This window comes from Sabethes cyaneus, chromosome 3, assembly GCF_943734655.1.
Source record: "Sabethes cyaneus chromosome 3, idSabCyanKW18_F2, whole genome shotgun sequence".
NCBI lineage: Eukaryota > Metazoa > Arthropoda > Insecta > Diptera > Culicidae > Sabethes > Sabethes cyaneus.
The window spans coordinates 188223232-188250507 of record NC_071355.1 but is presented as its reverse complement, the minus strand read 5'-3'; the positions used below and the strand labels follow the sequence as shown (position 1 = coordinate 188250507).

The 27276-nt window shown below is 40.2% G+C and overlaps 2 protein-coding genes across 2 annotated transcripts in view; one reads left to right on the top strand and one right to left on the bottom strand.

The window, feature by feature from the left end:
- Positions 1-27276, bottom strand: part of LOC128740505 (E3 ubiquitin-protein ligase lubel) — a 51755-nt gene that overhangs the window by 23041 nt on the left and 1438 nt on the right. Inside the window, exons 2-10 of the mRNA XM_053836049.1 lie at positions 16301-16393; positions 16107-16239; positions 15893-16041; positions 15394-15552; positions 2953-3121; positions 2675-2892; positions 2151-2519; positions 1850-2069; positions 345-1778 (exon numbers count right to left, since the gene is read on the bottom strand). Of these exons, the coding sequence (XP_053692024.1) occupies positions 345-1778; positions 1850-2069; positions 2151-2519; positions 2675-2892; positions 2953-3121; positions 15394-15552; positions 15893-16041; positions 16107-16239; positions 16301-16393 (2944 nt within the window). The remainder of the gene's footprint in view (positions 1-344; positions 1779-1849; positions 2070-2150; positions 2520-2674; positions 2893-2952; positions 3122-15393; positions 15553-15892; positions 16042-16106; positions 16240-16300; positions 16394-27276) is intronic.
- The window catches only part of LOC128744429 (uncharacterized protein KIAA0513), a 31949-nt gene continuing 21689 nt past the window's right edge, over positions 17017-27276 (top strand). The window contains exon 1 of the mRNA XM_053841447.1: positions 17017-17175. The gene's annotated coding sequence lies outside the window, so the exon portion shown is untranslated. The remainder of the gene's footprint in view (positions 17176-27276) is intronic.

The following is a 27276-nucleotide window of genomic DNA, read 5'->3' as shown; positions in this document are numbered from 1 at the left end:
AACTCTGAATTGGTTCAAGCGCAACACGTTTTTATTACAAATCAAAATCTTCTGAGTTTAATTACAAAAATAAAAAAACAAATGCAATTATGTTATTATTTGAAACACAAACACACTTTAGAGTGCCAACTAACTATCGGGAAATGGTCGGATGGACATTTATTCGAATTTTCGTTCTATACATTGGAGTCCTTTTTTGTTCGTACTAATGGTTACAGAAATACAGATGGATTCTCGTGTGGGGGAGTGCAACCAAACTAGGATTCAGTATTGATGTATAATCAACAACACACACAACTACTTCGCTTTAGTGCCGGGCCAAAAGGATATTTTGCGAATCCTACCTTTCTTCTTCGTATCGCCGCCGCCGCCGCCGCCCTCTCTGGTAGATTGCAGCGGTTTGTCGACGTCGTCTTTCGGTCTTTGAACGGTTCGCTTTTCGAAAGGTGGCTCCTGCACGACATCCGGTGGAGGTGATCGTGGAATATCAGCGTCTGTTTTTGCTTCCGAGCGCACGGTTTTACAACAAATGGCACATATTTTGACACCGGATTCATTGACGTAGGTACAGAATGCACACTCCCACTCACGATCGGGAGCTACGATTGCCGGTGGGGGTGATTCCTCTACGGCAAATTCCACTTGCTCACATTTTGATTCGTTAATGTGGTTCTTGAGCTCGACTGTTTTGTTGTGAACTTCCTGATCCTCTTCGTCAGGTACTTTGGGTGGTTGAACTTCCGGCGATTGTTGGACTACGTTGGAATTCTTTCTTTTCGCCTCTTTACGAAGTTCTAATTCGGCGTCCGAATCATTCGCTATAAATTCCGTACTAGAATGTTTTTTGACCGTTTTCTTGAATTGAAATCTTCGCTTCTGTTCGCCATCCGTATCCGGAGTGTGCGAATCGGATGGACTCTTTTTGGGTGTAGAACGACCTGACTTGGTAGTCTTTGTTGTCGGTTTGCTTTTCTCAGCATCCGAAAGTTTCCTGTTTCCGATCGTTTTGGCTTTCTGCTGTGTCGGTTCGGAATCATTTGTAACGGAATCTGATTCTGGACGTTTTGGCGACGACGTCGCCGTAGGTGTGTTATTTTTCTGCAATTGCTGCTTGCGTCTCTGTTGGTCGGCATCAGAGTCATTGGTCAAGGAATCCGAAGCGATTCTTCGGGGCGACGAAACACTACTGGGTGTTCGTTGCTTACTAAGACGACGCCTTTCCTGATCCACATCGGAATCATTGGTCAGTGAGTCGGAAGCTATCTTGCGTGGTGAACTCAAGTTTTCTTTGTTTGCTCTAAGGTTATTTGATCTGTCTCGGTCCGAATCATTAGGGAAGTCCGAAACTTTCCTAGGTGACGACAACGACATCTTATCGAAACGATCTCGTAGAAGCTCGTCACGTTCGTACCGCGAACGTTGTGAATCTCGTTTCTGACTTACGGGATAATCAATGAGTGATCTAGCTGAGGATGCACCTCGACGATCACGATTGAAACGCGAATGTCTGACGCTTGAAGCTCGCACGAATGGCGCTGGCTCGGGTTCGTCAAAATCGAGACTGCTACTTGAGTCCACCCGATGTCTACGATCTCGGCGGTTGCGAGATTGAATGAACTCTTCTTCAGAGTCTTCGTCATCCGTCAGATCGTCTATGTAACTGTTGCGCTGTAAGTTACGCATCGACATTGTGGATTTTCTGGACTTGACGCTTAGTGCTGGTGATGCCGCCCGGGACCGTGAAAGAGCTCTTGACCGGGGTGGAGGCATGCCCATTCCTGAGAAGGAAAAAAAAACAAAATTTTAGATCATAGTGAATGTCTGTGAATTGAATTATGGTTTTGCGTACCAGGCATCATTGGCATTAGTCCCATCGGGTACGGATACATGCCACCCCAGTTATTATTCCAGCCTGGCGGATAACCCGGTTGGTCATGAGGATAGTGTCCCATTTGAGAAGATGGTAGATTCAGACTGACATTGGAACCATTGTGTGCTTGACCAGCCATCCATGGATTCATTTGATTCCAATGCATTTGGTTGAAATTGATGTGAGCCATTGATTGTGCCTGTAGGGAAAATCGATTTTTATGAATTTATTATAAGATAGAGACAATTCAAATGACATCATATTTCACATTGCTGAATACCTGCTGCAAGGGAGAAAATCCCCACATATTCGGCTGCTGTGCCGGCATTTGGTTTAGATTAAACACAGACGTACTACGGGGATTCGGCGGCCCTGACTCAGGCACTGCTCCTTGTTCGGGACGCTGTACGGAGGACACAAACGGTGGATTAATGCTAGGGGGATTACATTCATTAGACACTGCACCGGGTAGCAAATTGATACCCGAAGCGACACTGCCAGATCGCATTCTGGGTGTTGGAGGCTCGATCCATCTCGGTTGAAGCGCATGATGTTGCTGATGAAGCTGTTGCTGTAACTGTAGTTGTTGTTGGTGATGTAGTGTCGTTGGAACTAAAGGTGGTTTTGTACGAATTATTTGACCTGATGACTGGAAAGCATCGTGAAAATTATTAGATCGAACCAACCACAACTTAGTGCTACTAGTAAGTTATTAACGATTTGACCAATTCTTGGGGATTATCACAGAATTTTGACGTAAAATGTATTAGGAATCGCAGCTGAGTTCAACTGTTTATTGTCTACCTGTAAATCCGTATTTGAAGAAACACTTGCACGTCGGCTTCGATCGCTGTCAGCCTTCATTGCTTCCTGGTGTTGCCGATAACGTTGCTGAAGCAAGGTCATGCGATCCAGGGTTGCAGCTGTATTGTTCTGAATCTTCTCCATAGTACTAGATACTGATCGAAATGGAGGGCCACCAGATGAGTGCTTAGAGATCGAATCCAGTGATGAATTTGACGCTGTGTAAGTTGAATATGGTTAATATTTAACGAGCTTACTTAAGATATTCTGGAACTTACAGTGAGTTTTTTGACCGGGTGGATCTGGTAACGGTCTATTCGACGGATGGATGAAACGTTTAAGGGAGTTCATTTTCTCGCGTAGTGATAGTGCAGGACTGGGCGGCGGTGGAGGTGGCTTTTGTGGTGGATTTCCTACGGGACCCTGGGGTACGGTTGTCGGGATGTTCTGTAGAATGTAGGAAACATTGGCAATATTAGTAATTTTTATAAAATAATTTAATGAAATTGGTTGAACCCAAAGTTTAGTAAAAAAACTAATTGAAGAAAACGTTATTGATAAGCGCTCGTTTGCTGACTACCCACCCACGAGGTAATAGCTTAATAAAACAGCAATTAATAAAGATAGCGCAATACTTATTTCAGAAATATTGTAGACTATAACTTTATGAGTGACTCATAGAGAACCTTTGCTTTGCAGAAACTCGTTTTTAGACATGAATAGCAAAGCTATAATTCATAGCAGCTATTGTTTATAGCGGTGCCTTCCCAGATAACACTAAATCGTAATAGAAAGTTCACATTAAATCGTATGCATGTCAATTTTACATAAGAATTGTATAATGATTAGAGTATGTCAAAACAAAGTGAACAATAAATTGTTTTGCAGTCGTGAGTGTCCTCATATACAACTCATGACTGTAAATTATAAAGCAGTATGGATGATTGCAATATTAAGTTATATCTTAATCATATATTCAGGAGTATTAAGTTGCGTGTTATAAAAACCACTGTATAAAATGCAAGATAATATTACAAATAATTGTCAAAATTTTCGCACGTATATTGCCTCCACTTTGGTACATATATGTTCTTATGTGGCGTGAAATATAACTTTTTCGCTCAGATATGATTTCGAATATCTCAGTTGCAATCGAGATATACAAACCAAATGGTTTAATGGGTCATGTTCATAAACATAATGAGGTTCACGGTTAAGTCAATACGCATAGCCAATGTGAGGGGGTGCGTGGTGCTATCCCTTGCTATGTATTTTACAGAGAATAACATATTATAATATCGCACTTTAGAAAACATCAGCGCTTCCAAAAGTGTCAAATTCAAATGCAGCAAAATAGAGCCAGGTAACTCGTGCCGTATTAAACAGTCATCTCCATTCAATGTCACCCATTTCCGAGGCATCCCATCAGTCGGAAGTCTCTTTCGACCCGATCGAGCCATTTCCCACGTTGGGTTTCTCTATTTCTGGTTCCTGGTAATGCGTAATGGGGTTGTTGAAGAGAACCGGTTCGTCCGGCATCCTTACGACGTGTCAGACCACGGTAGACTACCGATTTTTAAATGATGTACAACGATAATCATTCCAAGTAGTACTGGTAGCTCATGTTTCATACGCTTCTGCAACTCTCCGCTTGCAATTTGCACTCCTATTTGCTTTACCAAATATCGTCCGCAGCACCTTCCGCTTGAATACGACAAACGTGGGCATGTTCCACCCTGAGCAGCTTCACAGCTTCAAGTTTATAAATAACTAACGGTCTTATCAAGGTGTTGTACATTGTTAGCTACGTACGACAGCATATGCTTCTTTACAGACCCGGCATTTAGGCCAGCAAACCCAACAGAGCCTAGAGAAAAATGTTAATAAAGCCTAGTGGATAATTTCGGGCTGTTCAGAAATATTTGCATGATTTCCATCGATTCCCTTTCTCCTTCATTTAAATGCAGAGTGTAAAGTGTTTAAAAATATCGATAAAATCAGGTCTCGCTGCTTTGAAACGGGTCGTTACATCATGTGTCAAAAGGCTCGGCTCAGCCTGCATCTGCACCCCGATTGTTTATGGAGGTTTCGATCAAATGGGCACTTAGGCTCTTTGGAACCAACAAAAATCCAGAAATGTTGTAATCTCCGAGCTCATCAAACTTTTTCGAGCCAGATCCGCTTTGGGACATATCCCGGAGAATTTGTGGAAAATAGAGGTGGTGTTCATACCTAAGGCAGATGAAAAAGAGAAAAGCATGGATAAGGGTTTCAGACCAATATGTCTAACTTCAACACTTCTTAAGTTCACTTAAGTTAAGAAGGAGAAAATCACAGATATATATCCGCAACGGGATTTTAAAGAGTTCTTCGTTGCATGGAAATCAACATACATACCAACACGGCAAATCCACGGAAAACCCACTGCACTGTGTAGTGACGTCGATTGAGAAATCACTCAAATATCAGGAGACAGCACTTTGTGCTTTTCTTGATATTGAAGGAGCTTTCGATTACACGCCCTTCGTTTCAATTGTTATGACTGACTTTCAAAATGGAATTCACCACTCTACAATGAAGTAGATTCAAGCAATGTTTTTGAGCAGAGAAATCACAGCAGCATTGGGAAATACGTCGGTCATGATTTTGGTGATCAACGGACGTCCACATGGAGTACTCTCCTTCTCGTTCTACACTACACTAATGGCAAAAGCACTCCTTTACAAGATATCGCATCTTGGTTTCTAGATTATTGCTTTGGTTATCGACGTAACTTGACGTCAGAGGAAAATTTGACGCAGTACTGTCCAGTTGTTTGTTAGGAGCTCTACGCATTACCATGTTATGAAGCTTACAAGACGAGCTTAATACAAGCCCCACAAAAACAGTTGTTATATCCTTCACTAGGTGAAGAAAACGTTTCCTTATACTGATTGGTGCAAGGCTGTGCTTCAGTATAAGGGCCATACTCCTCAGAATAATTCTGGTTAAAAAACTTAACTGGGCTACTCGCCTAGATTATGCAGTTAAGAAAGCATCCCATTGGAATCAAATGCAGGACTGTAGACCAAACAGTTTATCTATCCAAATTCTACAGTAGCTCAAAAAATGCTCAACTTAACTTGTAGTGTATCATAGAAGCACAATCATACGACCCCTAACTGGACACTGTCCCGCTCTTTATCACTGAAATAATATCGGATGATACCGATACCTGCCGCGTTGTAGCTCTGAACTTGAATGTTCAGTTCATCTGCTTTAAAATTATGGGGCTCTTGCTTTATCTAGGCAAAACTTCTTCGAAAGTTTCATTCCTATAGCTAAATTCCCAAAGGGTCATCGATTTTATTAACCATGTAGTACCGAATCGGCGCTCAAGATTACAACTATCTAGCTCAACTCCAACAATGGGTATGAGAAGTCCGTAAATTTTGATAGAGCAATCGGAGCCTGCCCCAAAAGATGATCATTAATACTGTAACAGAGACCTTTTATTCCATGCGATTGTGGCATACAAAAAAACCTCGCTACTTAATTTGCACAGGGCATCGCGCCGTGTAGCGCTAGCTCTGCAGTTCTTTATCATAGATCTTTCTACAGAGTATAGTAGGCCGTCAATCCTCCTAGCTTATTTATAGCTCAATCCTCCTATCCTCCGCTTTCAGTTTGGCGGAGGACAGACCATCCTCTTGCCGCAACCCTTTGCACGATTTGAAGCGTGCGTAGTTTCAAAGTAACTTTGATCAGTCGCTTTATTCTGCCCGAAAACCCATTCTCTTGCATAATTTGTCATAGCTGTTCGCGCTCGACTGTATCGTACGCTACCCTGTAATCCACGAAAATATGATGCGTGGGCACGTTGTACTCCCGGCGTGTCTGGAGAATTTGTTGCAGAGTGAAAATTTGATCCATAGTAGCACGGGCTCCCATAAAGCCCACCTGGTACTGCCCTACGAATTCTCTTGCCTTTGTGGACGACGTAATAAAATCTGAGAAAGTACAGGGTGTTCAATAAGTTCGAATACAAGTTTTCATCGTTGTGTGTATTGGTATTGGTGTCAGCTTTAGCCTTATATATAGGCTAACCGACGCGCAAGGTGTCGACTTGATGTCATTTGTTATTTCTTTACCGCGCGCGATGAAGGAGTACTGCAGCGTCGTAGTAAAGTTGTTTGCGCGAGGTGACTGCTCACACCATCATGGCGAAGGACCTGGGAGATGAGATATTTCAGCGGTTGAAATTTCACGGGATGAGGCGGAATTTCATCTATAGCACCATCCGTCGGTACTGGGAGGCAGGCTCGGCCAAGAACCGTACTAGATCCGGGCGGCCGCGTTCGGCGAGGACGCCAGCAGCCATCAAGGTGGTGAGGGGGCGGGTTCGTCGAAAAATGAACCGCTCGATCCGGAAGACCGCTGTTGACCTGGATGTGTCGATCGGGACTGCTCACACCATCATGGCGAAGGACCTGGGAGCAAGCCGAACAAGAAATGCAAGGTTCACGGGGTAACAGAGGCAACAACGAAGAAGAGGCTGGACAGAGCAAAACTGATACTTTCGCGGCACGCTAGTCAGGAGTGCTTCTGATGAGAAACTCTTCATCTTGAAACAGCCGCACAATGTCCAAAATGATCGGTTGTGGGCACCGACACCAGCCAGCATCCCCCCGTCCCACATAAACATCCCGCGGTTCTAGAACGCCGCGTCGGTGATGGTTTGGGGGGCCGTAGCCAAGCGTGGGCAGCTTCCACTGGTGTTTATCGAGAAAAACGTGAAAATCAACGCCGCGCACTATAAGACCGAGGTTCTGGAGAAGGTTGTGACCTCTACGGGAAAGATCGTTACGTTTTTCAACAGAACGGCGAACCGGCCCCCACGGCGAATATCGTCCAAGCGGGGTGTCGGGAGAACTTGCCTGATTTTCTCGATAAGACTTTGTGGCCTCCCAGCTCCCCGGATCTTAATCCCCTGGACTTTTATGTATGGTCGTATATGCTGGCCAAGCAGAGCGAACATAAAGTGAGCTGAACCAATTTAAGAAGCTCATTTCTAAGATCATGGGCATCTCCATGAACCAGGTGTGTGCCGCGTGTGATTCTTTTGAGAAACGTCTCAAACTCGTCATAAAGCACAAAGGGGGGTGCTTCTGCCAAATAAACGTTCTCAATATTCACTGCTTCAATGAAAATTGACTCAGAAAAGAATATCTTGTATTTTCATTTTTTAAACACATTTTTAATGTGTATTCGAACTTATTGAATACCCTGTATACAGGGTGTTAGGTTCCCTATCTGGGATATTTTTACCACAGATAGAGGAACCCTAGACAAGAAAAAAACTCTATGAAACATGGGGTCGCAAATTGCTGGTTACAGAAATATGAGCATTTTACTGTTTTTTTTACGTTTTTGCACATTATCTAATTTATGTTGAAAATGAATGTACTAATTTGTGTTTATTTTATGTTAAATGGAAAGTTGAGAAGATTTTCTGTTAGGTCGTGTATAAATATTACAGAAAAACATGAAACAAAAACACTTTTCAAGAAAAAACTTCTCATGGTATCTCATTTATCACAGGTTTTTTACAATTATCTAGTAAAGTAGCTCGTGAACCTAGTCTTTCATAAATTTATAAAGAACGGCCATTGATTCATCTACATTTATCTCTTTTACACTATTCTTCTATCTCCATTAATTTGAGAGATATTTCAGATTTAATCTGAATGCTGTTGAATGCAGTTTAATTTTTAATTAAATTTAATGTTGAACACACCGTGAAACTTCGACGTCCCTTGCCGTACTTGCTCGATCGTACATTGCACATAGCGGCGCATTATGTCTCTATGGAGACAAACACACAGAGTCAACAAACGCAACTCATCAACATTATTTTCTCGAACCAACCATAGGTGTTCACGTGGTGATATCAGTAAAGTCTGCGTCATCAGTTCTGTTGGCACTGGGTTCTAATCCCAAAGTTTTGTTATTAATCACTTTTTTTTTAATTACAATCAATAAAGCTTGTGATTAATGGATGTTTGCTTCATGCGATCCCAAGTGGTTACGTGGAGGTATGAATAAAGTGTGCGATACGAATGCGGTAAACTTTGGGTTGTATTCCACAATAAACCAACTTTTTTTTCATAATGCAAATCAGAAAATAACAAGATGGGAATTATAAAAGAAAACTGAGTATTAAATTGATAGACTAAATATCTTTTTTTCAAATGGCAATCAGTTATGACAGAATTATTCAAGGTTCAAATACTGCGCATACACTTAAAACATTCGATAAAATTTTACCGAAATCTAAGCTGCTGAACGTTCAATGAAAATTTCGATAATGCATATTGACCTTTACGGATTCACGTTCAAACGTTCAGCTGTTTAGACTTTGATAAAATTTTACCGAATCCGGTGTTTTTTTAAGTGTGCAGTCGTGGAAGAATCATGTGTCCAAAAAGGTAGTTTTTTATTAAATTTTTGATTGTCATATCAATCCGCGCAGTGAGCCTTATGAATATTATGACGACAATTGAGGATAACATTTGATCGTGAAATATGATATGTATTTTTATTATTTTTGGGCAGTATTTACCAAATTTTATATTTTTTTAACAAAAGCAAACATGTAGAAGTCGACTTAATGTGCTGAATATTTGTTATAACACAAACAATTTCGAATATGTTTTTGAGTTTATCGCATAGATCTTGGGGGCGTAGTACTTTTTACACAATTCCACAATAAACCAACTTTTTTTTCATAATGCAAATCAGAAAATAACAAGATGGGAATTATTCTTCACGTTCTTTTCTGGGAACCCCGATGCCATTGTTTAGTATAAAACTGTGAACAGAATTCGACACTATTTAAGATGTTCTCATGCATAAAAATTCGTACTTTGTCGCACTTAAAAAAATGTATTTATGGTAAGTTAGTAATAGATTAATAAATAAATAAGAAAATAAGCAAATAACTAGATAGCTTCATTCATGGGTACTGATGAACTAACTAGTGTGTTTTGTTTAGAATGTTACTGGCGAAACGAGAGGGGTTCCACCTACTATACCCCTGGTCGCTGGTCGAATCACTGGGGACCGTCTGGGGCGGGTGCTCACGACCTCTTTTCACGCTCGAGCACGAGCGAGAGACTGAAAAAGCTCAAGGTCGGCTCTGGCTTATTCCGTGAACCAGGACTGTGATAAGTGTTCGAAAGAAAAGCTACTGTGTATAATTTATCCTTTTAATTTTCCCTAACGGATACATAGAACTGTGTGTGAGTATTGGAGTAATAAATGGGTGGTTCAGTACGGTGGTTTTTCGACTTTCTGCCGGGGTGACGATGATGACGGGATGGCGACGATGACGGAATGACTACACTGACGGGTGGCCGACGATGTAATTCAAGGGAATATTCAAATCTCCGTAGGCTGAGGCCAGCTCGGCCTATGGTATCCAACGACGGTTGCCTCTTTCAGTAGCTGCGGCCGGTAGTAGCAACCGAACAGCAACGGTAGCTTCTCGTAAGTATACGCGGCGACCTTCTGACTCGCGTCTCGCTGCCTCCGCAAATCCGTTACAAAACCCATACACAAAGTGCATGTCTGCCAGTTCTATTGAAGAATACATTTTGTAAAAATAGTGCAGTGTATAGACGCAACTGTCATCAGTTTTGATTCCTGGCCTACTCAGATTGCGAGTTATTGCCAAAATTTAATTACCTAAGTCTAAGGAATAAATAATTCTGCTGGGGTACGACAGCGTTTTGAAGTTAGAATAGATGCTCGAATCAAAAAGTAGGTATCGAACAAAAACGCATTAAGAAGGCATAGTACTTTTTCAATTTATAAAAACCGAATATTTTTTTTTTTGATTATTTCGAAAGATTAACATTTTGGCCATATGTGTTTGAAGTCATTTGGATGAATTCCAAAAATTGACAAAGTTACAGCTATTTGTACCGTGCATGTCTGGAGCGATTACACTGCGAATAAAAACTTCAACGCCGTGTTTCTCGAAACCAGGTTTTGAAAGTCGGTACCATAAATATCTCAAGAGGTTTTGAAAGTCGGTACTATAAATATCGGCTCAAGCAATTCTCATGATTCTTTTTTCGTTTGAAATCCAACAAAATTGTCTAGTGTTTGACCCAATCTTTTTTCGATATTGCATTTTTTGTATTTTTTAGAAATGTTTAAAGTCAATTTTACTAAAAACCTTAATTTTATGTTTGAATGTCCGCCATTTTATTATGCGTTCGAATTAAAAAAAAGGATGGGTCAAACACGAGATAATTTAATATACTTTCATATCGTTTTGGAATTTTTCAATTCGGATAAGCCCCCCAGCGCCAATCCATGCTACCGCAATTCATGTTTTTTTTTGAATGACTATCTTCATGGAGCCGTAGAGGAAAGGGGAAGAGGTTCTCATATGAAAACAAAATTGTAAATATTAGTATTAAATGTAATGTTTTAGATGCAAAAAACCTGATTCGATTGGCTTTTCGCATTATTGAGAAATAAATGTTTGAAATAAGGTAAAAAATATGGTGTAAAAAGTACTACGCCCCCAAGATCTATGCGATAAACTCAAAAACATATTCGAAATTGTTTGTGTTATAACAAATATTCAGCACATTAAGTCGACTTCTACATGTTTGCTTTTGTTAAAAAAAATATAAAATTTGGTAAATACTGCCCAAAAATAATAAAAATACATATCATATTTCACGATCAAATGTTATCCTCAATTGTCGTCATAATATTCATAAGGCTCACTGCGCGGATTGATATGACAATCAAAAATTTAATAAAAAACTACCTTTTTGGACACATGATTCTTCCACGACTGCACACTTAAAAAAACACCGGATTCGGTAAAATTTTATCAAAGTCTAAACAGCTGAACGTTTGAACGTGAATCCGTAAAGGTCAATATGCATTATCGAAATTTTCATTGAACGTTCAGCAGCTTAGATTTCGGTAAAATTTTATCGAATGTTTTAAGTGTATGCGCAGTATTTGAACCTTGAATAATTCTGTCATAACTGATTGCCATTTGAAAAAAAGATATTTAGTCTATCAATTTAATACTCAGTTTTCTTTTATAATTCCCATCTTGTTATTTTCTGATTTGCATTATGAAAAAAAAGTTGGTTTATTGTGGAATACAACCCAAAGTTTACCGCATTCGTATCGCACACTTTATTCATACCTCCACGTAACCACTTGGGATCGCATGAAGCAAACATCCATTAATCACAAGCTTTATTGATTGTAATTAAAAAAAAAGTGATTAATAACAAAACTTTGGGATTAGAACCCAGTGCCAACAGAACTGATGACGCAGACTTTACTGATATCACCACGTGAACACCTATGGTTGGTTCGAGAAAATAATGTTGATGAGTTGCGTTTGTTGACTCTGTGTGTTTGTCTCCATAGAGACATAATGCGCCGCTATGTGCAATGTACGATCGAGCAAGTACGGCAAGGGACGTCGAAGTTTCACGGTGTGTTCAACATTAAATTTAATTAAAAATTAAACTGCATTCAACAGCATTCAGATTAAATCTGAAATATCTCTCAAATTAATGGAGATAGAAGAATAGTGTAAAAGAGATAAATGTAGATGAATCAATGGCCGTTCTTTATAAATTTATGAAAGACTAGGTTCACGAGCTACTTTACTAGATAATTGTAAAAAACCTGTGATAAATGAGATACCATGAGAAGTTTTTTCTTGAAAAGTGTTTTTGTTTCATGTTTTTCTGTAATATTTATACACGACCTAACAGAAAATCTTCTCAACTTTCCATTTAACATAAAATAAACACAAATTAGTACATTCATTTTCAACATAAATTAGATAATGTGCAAAAACGTAAAAAAAACAGTAAAATGCTCATATTTCTGTAACCAGCAATTTGCGACCCCATGTTTCATAGAGTTTTTTTCTTGTCTAGGGTTCCTCTATCTGTGGTAAAAATATCCCAGATAGGGAACCTAACACCCTGTATACAAGGCGGCGCCGCGATAAATACAGATGAGATAAGGAGAGAAATAGAGAGATTACGCGAGAGAGAGAGAGATTGTTGATGGGGAAAAAAAAGAGGGAAGTTCGGCTTCGACAATACGAACTAGGGATGTATCGTTGAACTTCATGGTCTCAAAGAGATTAGCGAAAACGACAAGATATTTTTGGAATTTGCTTTTTCTCTATCGTTCAGTGCATGAAGTCACATGGGTCTCTCGTGATGGATATACCTAAAATCAGAGCGATCATTCTGCACCGCCCGACATTAAACAGGAAGTCTTCTTTATGCACGGAACAAACGTAGTGGTCAGTCATCTGCCATCACCGTGGGATTGCACCGATGATAGGACCAGGCGAGAAGGTTTATTCAGTTAGAAGACCCTACATTGAACAGTTAGGAACCAAGAGCGAATCCCGTCAACGGTATGCGGCTCAAGACAAGAAAGGTAAACGCTTTTGCAGACGGTACAAGCGAGTATGGACAAATTCCCTGTCCGATGAAGAGTAGAAAGCCGCAATAGCCTGTGATATGCACCTCCTTTACGACGCCTGATTGGAGTTTATAATAAATGCAAGCTACTTACTTACTTGCCGTATCAAGAAATTCTCCCCATTGTACTCGGTCCTGGGCTACTCGTCGCCAATTCGTTGCGCGTCTCGACACACGCATTCGGCTTTAACCTGGTCGAGCCATCTAGTACGTTGGCCCCCCTATTCCTGGTGCCGGTGGGGTTCTTGAAGAGAACGGATTTCACTGCACAGTCATCCGGCATCCTTTCGACGGGGCCGGCCCACCGTAGTCTCTCAATTTTCACTAGGTGTACGATGGGAATCTCTTCAAACAGTGCCCGTAGCTCGTGATTCATATGACTCCGCCACACTCCGCTTTCCGTTTGTACTCCGCTAAATATAATCTGCAACACGTTTCGTTCAAATACGGTTAGTGTACGTATGTCTTCCGTAATCAACCCTCTCAAGTCCGTTGAGGACTACCGGAGACCGGACTGATTAGCGTTTTGTACATCGTCAGTTTTATGCGGCGGCGTATGCTTCTAGATCGAAGCGTCTTGCGTAGGGAAAAGTAGGCTTGATTTCCAGCCTGAATGCGTCTCTGGATCTCCTTACTCGTATTATTATCGGCGTGACCAGAGATCCTAAATATACGAACTCATCAACTTCCAGTTCAACGCCGTCAATAGTCACTGTCCGTGGGAGGCAAACATTGGTTTCTCTGGAGCCACTTCCATATATTTACCATATATTTGGTTTTCGACGCCTTGATTTGTAGCCCTATCCTCCTAATCTCCGTTTCTAGTCTAGCGTAGATTGCCTCCGCCGTCCCAAGATTTCTAGTAATGATGTCGAGGTCGTCTGCAAAGGCTAGGAGTTGGCTACTCTTTCTGAAGATCGTTCCTCTCGTTTCGATGTCCGCTTGTCGGATCACACCTTCAATAGCGATATTGAATTACATACAAGACAATCCATCCCCTTGCCGTAACCTTCTGCGTGATTCGAGAGTGCCTCCGAAACGCGCACGTAGCACATCACTCGCTCCAGAGTCGCTTTGATCAGCCGTGTCAGTTTACCAGGAAAACCGTACTCGTGCATTATCTGCCATAGCTGTTCTCGTTCAACTGTATCGCATGCTGCCCTGAAATCCACGAAAATATGATGCGTGGGCACGTTGTACTTTCGACATTTCCGGAGGATTTGTCTGGAATGATTTGTACTGGAATGCTGTACAGTCATCGAAAATTGGGCCGTTGAAACACACCGGTGCACAACAGTTATACCGGTCGTTTGAGCGTAATTTTAAATGACTTAAAATTTTCTTCCAAACAAAGCCAATGAGCCAAACTGTATCAAGAACTGTTTCCTTCGTTTAGACCGTTGTTTAAACAGTCAAATTACTTAGAGATATTGATAATATGTACAGCTATGCAGAGATGGATTATAATACATTACCTTAGCGTTTACTGATATGAAGAGTAAAGAACAAAATAAAATTTTTTGATATTTTTTGACGATTTCTAAACAGTCGGCTAATGTTACATAAAATTCAATTAATTGTTAGTATCGATTAAGCGAAAATGGATTTGGGAGTGAGGATAGAAAAAAGAGAAACACGTGCAAATTTAAAGCAAACGAAGTGTATATTTCAACGAATTTTAACAAAACTGTGTGTAGAATTGACTAATAGTATTCAGTTATCTAATTATTACTATTTGGACACTGAAACGTACGAAATATGCCAAGTATAAATACAATTAACAATTAAAAAAGAGAAAGTTTGGCATGTTTTAACACTACCTAACCAAGTTATAGGCTCTCATGATCGTCAATGAAGCACACAGCACAATCTTTTAAGTAAAATATGCGAGAATAGCATTTGAAGTCGTGTTATTTTGTTAGCGCAAATTAGTTTGCAAATTACTAACTCTATACTTAGCCTTTCTAGTTTTTTTTTCTCAGCATTTAAATTTACGATAATGATACAAACATAATCTATCTCACAAACGAAACGATCAACCGAACAATCGCAATTGCACTAATTTGGCAAATAATATGCTTCATGAATAATTTTACAATGATTTTAGAATGGGTTTATTTTGAAAAGAAAGAAAAGAAGAGCGAACAAATCTGAGCGCACTTTTCAAGACATGCTACAGCAGCGTACCTGTTCCGCATCCTGCTTGCGTCCCAGCAGCGGGCTAGGGAAGAGGAAACTACCGGGGCGTTTGTTTCTTCTGGGCGGCGGCAGGGGCCCACTAGTGCCAGCATCACCTTTCGGCGGCAGCGGGGGTTTCACCGCGGTTGTGCTTTGCAACTCTACGGGCTGTGAAATAAGGGAGAAGTTAGAGCTTTAGAAGGGCGAGACAGAAGCTGATGCGGATCGTAACGATACGAGAAAGTTGACGAGATGGGACGAGCTTTCAGATTGAACACATATGTGGCATGTGTAACGAATGAACGGCCAATTTAGATGACAGATGCAGTACGATTTGCCAAATTCTATTTTTTTTCAGATGGGAGCAAAAAAATCGCATTGACTCAGGGTGGTTACAATACCCGTAAATGGAGTCGAACATTTTCAGGAAATCATGCACAAGAAAGAGTGTATACATATAAATAAAGTGCTGCGAATTGTGTCATTTAAGATTTAGTGCTGTACTTACCGTTCTCGAATGTGTTTGGCGTTTTGGGTGACGATGATAGCGTTCGTCGCAGGATGCGCAAAAAAGATTTTGATCGCATTGAATACAGCGAACAACGGGCGTGACTGAGCCGCACAGATCACATTTTAAGACAGTCATGCGCTTGATATCTATGACGAATTGAAACTCTCTATTAGAATATTGGTTTAATTTTATTGTGATTGTATTAAGTTACCCGGTGATTTTAAAGGAATTGGAGGCGGCGCATTGGAATATTGCTGATTTGCTACATCAATAACTTCGTACTCTGGATCGACGTTGATCGGTGGCGCCGGTGGCGGTGGACCAACCCGATCATTACTATCAGTCTAAAAATTAGAAGAAAAAAATTGCTAAGCATTCTTATTTAAACAATTTTTTGTTAATTACCACCCATGATGGCATAGTTCTCGATCCTCTAAACTTAGACGCTGGATGGTTTGCCATGGCCGGAGGCGTTGGTGCTCGTTGCGGTACGTTACCCTGAAGAAACAAAGCAGTTAAGTTAAATTCAACTGAGCACTAACGAAGATATATTCTAATTCGATTTTCCGAATTTCAACGCCAGTGAAAAGCAGTGACAAATTGCATCTGAAACAAGCTTTAAATAAACTGAATCGCGATTTTGTTTACCCTTTCGTTATAAAAAGAAAATCACGCGACGAAACCACGCGTTGTGCGATCCTCTGAAAAACTGTTTTGTTTGATACGATTTGATTATCATGTTGACGTACTACCTCCCAGCGGATGTGTGGTGGTTGTGTTTTTATTTACAATGTTTGCCATTCTCCGGAAAACAAAACACTAACCTACTGAACGGACGAGACCGGTATTGGGGTAATTGAAGGAAAACTTAACGAAAGATTTTCGCTCGACGCTACTGCTCGTATTTAAGGCGATCGGCTGCCGCTTTCCACACACCTTCTGCTTCACATCAGTAGTAGGTTCGAGTACGTGTCTATTTCCGTACCTACTGTTTGACGTTTGGTTATTTGTGAACGTTGCATTCATTGATGTACGGAACAGGGCGTTCTAAAATAAGCTGACAGAATGTTTGCGCAGTTGTTTATTGATGGGTACCGAACGGATAGTACCTACAATCGTATTTAGCAATCCAAAAACGCCAGATGTTGGTCAATTGTCCTAAATGTTTAAATTACCGTCACAGAGAGGGTTGAGCTAGGGATGATACAATTGGAATTTACGATCACGAATGAAGTGAGAGTTTCGGAAAATTCGAAGAAGATCCGGAGAAAGTAATACAGGTATGTGTAACAAGCGTGCAGTATATATTACGTTTTCCGAAAGTGTGTGATAAGCACAATTCCACGAGCAGTATTTTGTATAAAACGCAATGGAATGAACTTCCTTATTCATAAATACATTACATTGGTTCTTCTGTCGAGGGAAAATTATTTTCGTTGTTAACATTTGGGAGGGTTGTTAACATGTATTGCAGTGTCCAGATACTAAAATTAATTCAGGTCAACAAGTTTAGAGATTTAATTATTCATAAACCATAGAATTTTAACGATAGGTGTTGCGGACTATTTTTGGCGAGGTACAAAACAAACGGAATGCGGAGAGTGGCGCAAGCGTGTGAACCACGAGCTGCAGGTACCACTTGGAGAGATTCCCATCGAACATCTGGCGAAAGTTGGGGGCCATAAAAGGTTCCCGGACGACTCAGTAGCTAAATCTGTTTTCTCCAAGAACCTTACCGGCGCGGCACCCGAAATAGAGTGGCTCAACGTGCTAGAAAGCACGACAAGTTTGAAACCGGCCTGCGTTTGTCGAGACGCTTAACGAATTGATGACGAGTAGTTTAGGACCGAGTATAATGGTGATATGTTCTTAGTACAGTACGAACCACTACATAATTCTATGCTACTCCAATCAATTGAGCCTTCAGCTTCTTTGAACCAATGAAATCTCCAGGTCTGGATGGCATACTACCCATCTTCTTACAAAAAGCGGACGAGATTATAATGCCCAAGCTCATCAACCTCTTTTGTGCCAGGTTTACGTTGAGACGTGTCCCGGTAAGCTGGCTGAAAGTTATATTGGTGTTCATAGCTAAGGCAGGTAAAAAAGATAATACCATGCCAAAAGCTTTCAGACCAATTAGTCTGACATTAACGCTTCTCAAGTTGACGGAAAATGGTAATCAACATGCTTACCAACGTGGTAACTCTACGGAAAATTGCTCTTCACTGCCTAGTGACGCTCATTGAAAAGTCGCTCCAATATCAAAAGACAGCACGTTGTGCTTTTCCTGACATTGAAGGCGCTTTCGACATCACGTCCTTTGATTCGGCCCTCCTTGACAAAGGAGCTGACCAGCCCGAAACAGCCGACAATGAGCTGGATTCAAACAGTCGCTCAGTCAAGCAGGGAAATCACAGCCTCATTAGGAGATACGTTTAAAAAATCGCACGTAGCGTAACCGGAGGAGTTTAAAGGGTATCCACGGTAAAATTGCAACACCAAAATTAATTCGCAAAATTCGAGTTTTTATTCGATTGCCATCAAACTTTCATCAAATGGGCATCAGATGGGCATCAAATGAAACAATTTAACTTAGTTTTAGCGTTTTTGTTTTATTAAATTTTGACTCCGTATCCGAATGCCCGTACTTTGGCCTTAACTCCTCCAATAAGATTTTGCAAAACCACAAAATCGACATGTTTTGCATATTCACCCATACTTTCTTCATTTCTTGCCCTATTTTGACTACTTTAGGATGTTTCAGAAGATTTTGCTTCATAGTAACCTAGTATTTCTCGATTGGCCACAGCACCGGTGTATTTGAGGGGTTATGATCTTTCGGCGCGAAATCGACATTATTTGCCTTATGCCACTCCAGCACGGCATTTGCACAATGGCATGAAGTGAAATCCTACCAGAAGATCGTAGGACAGCTGTGAGACTTCAGAAGAGGAAGAAATCGCTTTTGGAGATACTCTTTTTAACACACCGGTCTATGTTTATGATACCTGGAGGTTCTCCGGAACATCAAACTTATCCTTTGCAGTAGGTAGAATTTGGGATTCCCAACTTTTTACCGATGGCACGATGTGACAGATTCTGATTTTCGATGTACTTGTGCAGACCTTTTTCGCAAACGAGCTGTTCTTTCGACGGCATTTTTCATATCTATGCGCACCTGATAAAAAGACTGACACAGTATAAACAATGCACTTTGAACTTTCTCAATGCAAATTTTCAATTGATTTTACCCAACAACGGTTCAATTGTATGTTGCAATTTTACCGTGGACACCCTTTATGCAGGAAATGTTGAATTATTTTCAGTTATAAGCTATTTTGGTAGAAACAGAGTGTTCTTGAATACAAATGCTAAAACTTTGGCCTTCCCGTATGTTTGCATATCGGCTGGGAGAGGCTGTAAGAGTCCATAGAATCGAGTCTCTTCGAGACGCGACGAAACTGCTGCCGACAACTTATTCTGCCTGATTTTCAACATCGCGCTTAAGGTGATCCGATGAGCAGATACCGAAACGAGTGGTTTGATAGATTGATGATTGAGAATTGGGTTCAAAATAAACGCGTCAAAGACCAAATACTTGAATGACAGAGGTTCAAATGAGATGAGCGTGCGGACGATAATCGTTAACGGCGACGAACCAGAAGTGGTAGATCAGTTCGAGTATGTGGGATCGCTTGTACCCGCGGACAATGACGCAAATAAGGAAATCCAGAGGGATACTCAAGCAGGATATCTTTGCCTTTCGCAAAACGCTGCAATTAGAAGACATAAGCTACTGTACGAGCCTGACGAGGATTTGTACATTAATCCTCAATTAGATTGATACACCATGCTCACGGAAGACTTGCGCGCCTTTGCGGACGACATATGGCGGAGTACAAGCTGAAATCGAAGGTAGGGGAAGACGGGGTAAGACGGCCCCCTAAGCGAATAAATTGCTAGCATAAAATGTGTACGAAAATTCATATTTTCTTGTTCCACACATGGAAAAGCATTCATTTATCTCCCATTAAAAATTATATAAAGAATTAATTAGTTTATTTTTCCGTGATTTTTCATCAATTTTCGAAACGTCTAAAAATTACTCGTTCACAACCAGGCGGGGTAAGAAGGACCACCAAAGGGGTAAGACGGACCATGGCGGAGTAAGGCGGATTGTGGCAGATTTGAAAGTTTCTTTGAGTTGTAAACACAATTTCAATATAATTAACTAAGTAAGAACAAGTTCTTAAGGGTTTTTTAGGTACATGCTAAAAGAAGGTATAGTTTAATTTAGACACCCGCTAAAAGAAGGAATTTTACTACTAGTTCAATTTTGAAAATAAGAGTAGACGTTATTTTACTCCACTGGTTTTTATTTACTCTTTTCTTGGCGTTATTTTTGTTGATTTGTCAGCAGGAAGTTTACTCTTCGAATACCATTAACTTTAGGTGAAGGTAAAGAAGGCAACGTTAAGTGAATTAGAATAATCGAATTTTGATTCCGTTAGATCCAAATTTACATTGATTGTGTTATTCGAATGGCACTTGTTGCCTTATTTTGACGTGGGAGGCTCTGTGTTAGACAGGATGATCTCAGATTCAGGGATAATTTTTATTACAGGTGTACTCTATTTCGAAAAAGACACTGATGAAGCCTGCAAGTCGTAAACGAAATGCGTATCTGTCAGAATAATAAAATAGTTAGTCAAATTTAACAGGAAAAAGGTTGGTTTTTTCATTCAATATTTCTAAAATCTATTAAGACACTAAACAGAAGAACTTTAGGCAATTATGAGCACTATGACGTATGGCCCTTTTACCCCGTGAAAAATGGCCCGTCTTACCCCTAGCTAACAATTTACATTATTTTGCTTTTATCTCTCAATCCGTACTATTTTATATACATTTTCCGCCACACGCAGAACAAGAATTGCCCAATTAAAGTCAGTGGTAAGAGAAACGTCAAAATACTTAGCTTTTTGTGCTGAAAAACCTTAAATTTGTTGCTGCTGAAATTATATCGCATGAAGACACTGCGAACGAAAAGTTTGTTTTGATTCTAGTTTTGACGTTGGATACGGCCGAGTGCCACAGGTTGTCTCGAAAGTGCTTAGATAGGCTAATAAATAAAACATACTGGGGCATTTGTAGAAAATTTAAGGATTTCTTGACGAAATCGATGTGGTCCCTCTTACCCCGCCGGGCCTTCTTACCCCTTGTTCGCCTACATGAATCAAGCGCAACAGACACTTCTTGTAGAGATTACCATCGTACATTTGGCGAAAATCGGTACTCTTTGATTCAAAATTTAGTGGTTTTTGAGTGCCTTATCGCCCTGTAATCTACAGTTTCTGTAGTCCAGGTCTAAAGCGACACTTATTTTTTAACCGCGACTTCAGAGACGCCTGGAAAATGGGCGACGAGTAACCCAAGATCGTTTCTAGACACCTCCATATCCGCTGTCAAAAGTGAATTACTGACCTGGAAAAGGCTAGAAATAGCATCCAGTTGGTATCAACCGCAAGGCTGTAGAAAAGCTAAACAGTTTATCTACCCAGACTCTGCAGTAGTTAAAAAACTACTTACCATAACGCGTAGTGAACTGCGCACCAACTCGGAACTCCTCACCGGACATTGTCCCTCTCTTTACCATCTAAAGAGAATTGGCAAGATCTTAACCGACATTTGCAACTTAGAACTAGAAAGTTCAGCGCACTTGATCTGCTCCTGTGGAGTTCTTGCATCTTCCAGGTACAGCTTCTTCGGAAGCTACCTATTAACTCCGTACTCTGAATGAAAACTCCATCCAAGGAGGTTATTGGTTTTGTTAACCATGTAGTACCCAATTGGGGTGCGGTCTTACAATCTAGTTCAACTCCATCAATGGGTATGAGCGATTCGTGAACTGTGTACAGCAATCAGGGCCAGCTATAAAAAACAGTCTTCGCGACTGTCGCAGTGGCATGTTTGAGCCCAAGGCCCTCTGGCATTCAAAAAACAACCAAGATTGAGTTGAAAGGAGCTTAAAACTCCACAAACCACCTTGGCGGTAAGCTGCTAACGACGTCGACGAAGATCGTCTAACCAGCCCCGTACATTTTTCTGTGCTCTAAACAGCTTGCTGTGAAATTTCAAGCTGGAAACTACAGAACAAATTTTCTTCTGGGGGGTTGAACACCCAACCCTCACCCCTTGTCGCTTCGCCCATGGGTGCCAGGGGTTCAGGGGTGCCTTTGCAGGTTTGTGGAACAGGTGCTCAAACCAGATCACTCTACATAAATCCGTACTGCTGTATGCCTGCGTCTCAGCGGAGACACCCCAAAAACTGCAGCAATTTATTAATCGGGGCCTGCGAAATATCATTCGTGCTTGACGGCTTGACAACTGAATTTCCAATGAGGAACTCCATCGTCGATGTCATCAAACATCGTCGGCCGAACTATGGTCGAAAAAGCAAAAATTCAAGACAAAAATCAATATCTCGAAAACTATTTGGTCTACAGATTTCATGTATTCAGAAGATTTTGTTTACAAAACGAGACCTATCTTTTGGTATAATTAGTCACTAGGGTGGTGCACTTTTGCTCGTTATAAAAATTTTAACTTTTTAGTCTTGTGATATAGAGCAATATTTTCTACTACAAAGTTGTAGATAATTTATTTTGCAGAAACTTCGCTGAAGAAGAAAAACTGTATCTCGTCTGTGTATCGCTATATAACGATTTTTCTAGATTGTGTCAGGGTGGATCTTAAAAAATCGGTTTTTTTGCTCTAACATTTTTATTTGAAAACCAATTTAGAAACTGTGTTAGGATGACTTTCAGGGCGTAAAATGATTCATTTTTTGAAACTTTTAGGTAGTTACTATCTAATACCCGAAGGAAGTTATAGAAGTTTTTGTTTTAAAATATTACAGTTTTCTACGACATCTCACACTTCCGTTGGCACATATTTCCAAAATCAGAATGCGTGGCCTAAAAGAACTCTAGAGAGATCTGGTTTGCGTCGCCGATCAGGGTAACAAGGTTCATGAACCAAGTCATCCCTGATTGCCACCTGTCTCGCTTCAGCTACCAGCCTGTCACTTCCTCAATAAGTGATAGGTAAGCTTGAAGAGTGCAGCAAAACAAATAAACGGGGCATACTACAATATTTCAAAATAATGGACGCTGTGGTAAGGGTACCCAACAGAAGAGGAAAAACAATAGTGGGCCGATAGCAACGGAAATTCGAGAACGTAGGCGGAAGTGGATCGGGCACACATTGAGGAAAGGAGCGAACGAAATCTGCAGAGAAGCACTCGACTGGAATCCGCAACGACAGCGTAGAATTGGCAGGCCCAGAAGCTCATGGCGACGCAGCTTAGTCAACGACATCCGGGCTGTTGACGAGAATCTGTAATGGCGACAGGTAAAGGCCATGGAGCAATTCCAGCTCAAAACGCTTCAAAGAAGGCCATTTTTGGCTCGACTAGTTTTGATTGGAATGAAATTTTACTAATATGTTGGGTACCACGCAAGAACTCATTTGCCATTAAACTTGATTTTTTTCGTCAAGAGTATCTTTTCAAAAGGGCGTATTTAGAAATGAGATTCCTTTTTTTCAAAGCATCATATCTTGAAAACTAGTTAGGGTACGGGAGGGTATTTTCAGCAGGTTTCTAAATTCGGCCTATTTGCCTTTTCTTTTGCCAATAAAAATACATTGCCGACATACAATCTTAATATGTTGTAACAATTTTCTCAAGACTGTAAGTAATCTACTATTTTTTATTCAAAGAACGTCAAAACCACCTGTTCTTGCACTAGAACTAGGCCATAGACCGAAAAAATAGATGCCATCGCTTAATGGGCTGAAAATACCCTCCCGTGCCCTATTTGATCAAAATGGCGTGAAAGGAAAAGTTGTAGGATATTAAGTGTATTTTTAGAAAAAAATTACACTGAAAGAAAAAACTTTTCAAACCCATGATAAAAATTATAATATGTCTATTATCTCAAAACCATCCGCAACGATTTGCCTTTTTTTTAAAGATAGCTTAAATTATGCCTTAAAATCTGGTGAAGAGCTATCGATGGACACTTTTTCTGATTTTTTTAATGCTTGAAATTTGACAAGTTTTTCAAAAATATCCAAATTCTGCAGTTTTTGGTAAAACTCAAAGAAAATCAAATTCTACGCATCATTTTGATCAAATTATGTCATATGAACTTTTTTCTTAGACCCAGCCGTTCTCAAGACTGCAGACTGCAAAGCCGAAAGAAATTCCATTCACTGAATTAGCGGTCGATAAAAAGACTTTACTTTAAGGTTAAGCACAGTCACCTGTTACCTGTAGCAGGGACCATCTAATCATTAGATGAACTGAAAAATCTTGATCTTGACCAAAAATATAGACTAAGCGAAGGTGAGAGTCCAACCTGCAGCTCAGTTAGTTTAACCAATTACACCACTAAGCCGTCTGATATTCCACAGTCTAACATCAAGTTTTGTTGCACTCACCTCCTTGTCTGGAAAACCATGTTTTTAAATTCAGCTTTAACTTTTGGGTTGCAAGTGAAATAATATACTGTCTTTAGCAAAAAGATACCTATGCCTTAAAAGTTTCAAATGTTTCAAAAAGATTCAAAACAGGATGATCTGATTCAAAGCTATGACCGAAAAACATAACCTGTTTCACACTTGAGGCAAATGATACGAAAAAAGCAGATCTATTTCTATCCTTATTATTTTGTTTCTCTTTTTAATTTTTCGTGTTCGTGACAAATGAAAAAAAGCAGTTTGTATTATATGTTACTAGCTGACCCGACAGACTTCGTATTGCCACAAATTAAACTGAGTTGTGCTTAAATCATGAATCTCGGATGACCTTTGACACAATCACGAGTTTTGCAAGTTTTTGAGGAGCTCAACCTTAGATGATTCATTTCGGCAGTTACGTAACTATGGAAGCAAGGGTCGTTTAATATACAAATTTGGAATTTGGAACTTTTTCGTGGAAAGTACCATCTCGCAGGGGTATCCTCTTCATACTCGCTGTCGCTCTTTCGGACCCAACTAAAAGAAAGTAATAGAGGCCTATAAAACACATGATTAAGCCACTACCACAGAGTTGAGGGGTTTCATTTGTATGGGAGCCCCGCCTGCTCTAAAGAGGGCGAGGGGTCATAATCCATCATAGAAAAAATTCTTGCTTCAAAAAACCCCCTCATGCCAAATTTGGTGCCATTTGCTTGATTAGTTCTCGAGTTATGAGAAAATTTGCATTTCATTTGTATGGGAGCCCCCCTCGTAAAAGGAGGAGGGGTCATAATTTACCATACAAAACATTTCTGCCAAAAACACCCACATGCCCAATTTGGTTCCGTTTGCTTGCTTAGTTCTCGAGATAAGAGGAAACTTGTATTTCATTTGTATGGGTGCCCCCCGCCTAAACAAAAGAGGGGTCCTAATTCATCAAAAAAAAAAAATTCTTGCCTTCAAAAAACCCCACATGTCAAATTGGGTTCCATTTGCGTGATTACCCAGCTAGCATTTTTATATGTATAAAAAAGTTAAAAATCAGCACTACTTACATATATACATGCTAATAAATCGTATTTGATGAGCAAAATTGGCATATCCGTGGTATTTTGGAGGCGATATACGTGATGAGGAACAAACATACGCATTTTATCGATATAAGTAATTATATACGACAATATCCGACTAAGCCCGACCCGCTCTGTACTGCTATACGATTCTGTGCTGAATATCGTATGAATATCGTTTCGTGCTCCTCAGCGTTCTCTTCGTTCCGTTGGTTTACTACAACCTGAATCGCATCGTACAGCATTTGGATTCAATGAACCTATCACTGCTTGCATTCGTACGTTTTCTTCGGTGGAACATTTATATGAATTTGGTGAATCCTCAAACAAATTTTATCAAAAAATTGTTAATTGTAGTATTATATAAGGTGACTATAATCATTGTATTTATTTTAATTAGAATTAAGTGATTGACCATGAAATGTTGACTAATTAGCTGTATCAATGTATAAACTGTAAAAGATGGTGGGGTTTTTATGCCTCCAAGAAGATGGCCTCTATTTGGCTTTTCCCCATCCAATCCATTAAGACCAAAACAGGTCGGATGGATATAATCGAATAATAAATAAATAAATAAATGAATGTGAGCAATTATCGTTATATACGACTGAAAATCAACTAGGGGGGACTTTATTAAGCTTTAGTTACGATTTCAAATTTGTTAAGAGTTATTTACGATAATTTTCGGTTATTGATGTACGATTTGGTGCTACCTAAGTGGTTCCCGAGGTAAGAGGAAATTTGTATTTCATTTGTATGGAAGCCACTCCCTCTTAAAGGGAGGAGGGGTCCTAATTCCCCTCCTAAACTGGGAAGCGGTCCTAATTCACCATAAAAAAAATCTTGCCTCCAAAAACCTTCACATGCCAAATTTGGTTTCATTTGCTTGATTAGTTCTCGAGTTATGAGAAAATTTGTATTTCATTTGTATAGAAGCCCCCTCCCCCTCAAGTGGGGACGGGTCCTAATTCACCGTAGAATAAATTCTTGCCTCCGAAAACCTTCACATGCCGAATTCTGTTCCATTTGCTTGATTAGTTCTCGAGTTATGAGGAAATTCGTATTTCATTTGTATGGGTGCTCCCCTCCTTTATGGGGAAGGGGTCGTAATTCCCCTCTTAAAGAGGGGAGCGCTCTCGATGCATAACAAAAATATTTTTATCTCCAAAAATACCCACATGCCTAATTTAGTGCCATTTGCCTGACTAGTTCTTAAGTTATGCAGTAATCTGTGTTTTTTTTTGTTTGTACCCCCTCTTAGTGGGAGGAGGGGTCTCTAGCCATCATAAGAACCTTCCTCAGCCTCAAAAACCCCAACATGCAAATTTTCACGCCGACCGGTTCAGTAGTTTTCGATTCTATAAGGAACATACCGACAGATAGACAAACAGAAATCCATTTTTATAGGCAGATTTTGTGTTTGTTGCAAATTTTCCGTGCCATGCGCCCTCATCGTGTTCCGGATGAAATGTGTTTTCAATGTGGCGCAATGATGATATTGAATTTTCCAGTTGGAGATGCCGGAAGTGCGCCAAAATATGTTATTTCGTTTGCTGTTAATATAATTCCGATGAAACCCACGATCGCACCTCTGCTGTTTTATAACAATTTTACGATCACGGATTAATTTATTTATCGACAGACGTGTTATGAAAATATTTCACCTAAATGCCACGGTATAAGAAATTACATGATTAAACTGAGTTATAATAAAAAATCCACCTTTTCCGAAAGTGCGCACTATATAACCCACGTGTTCTCCAAAATACGATGTCTATTTTTAGC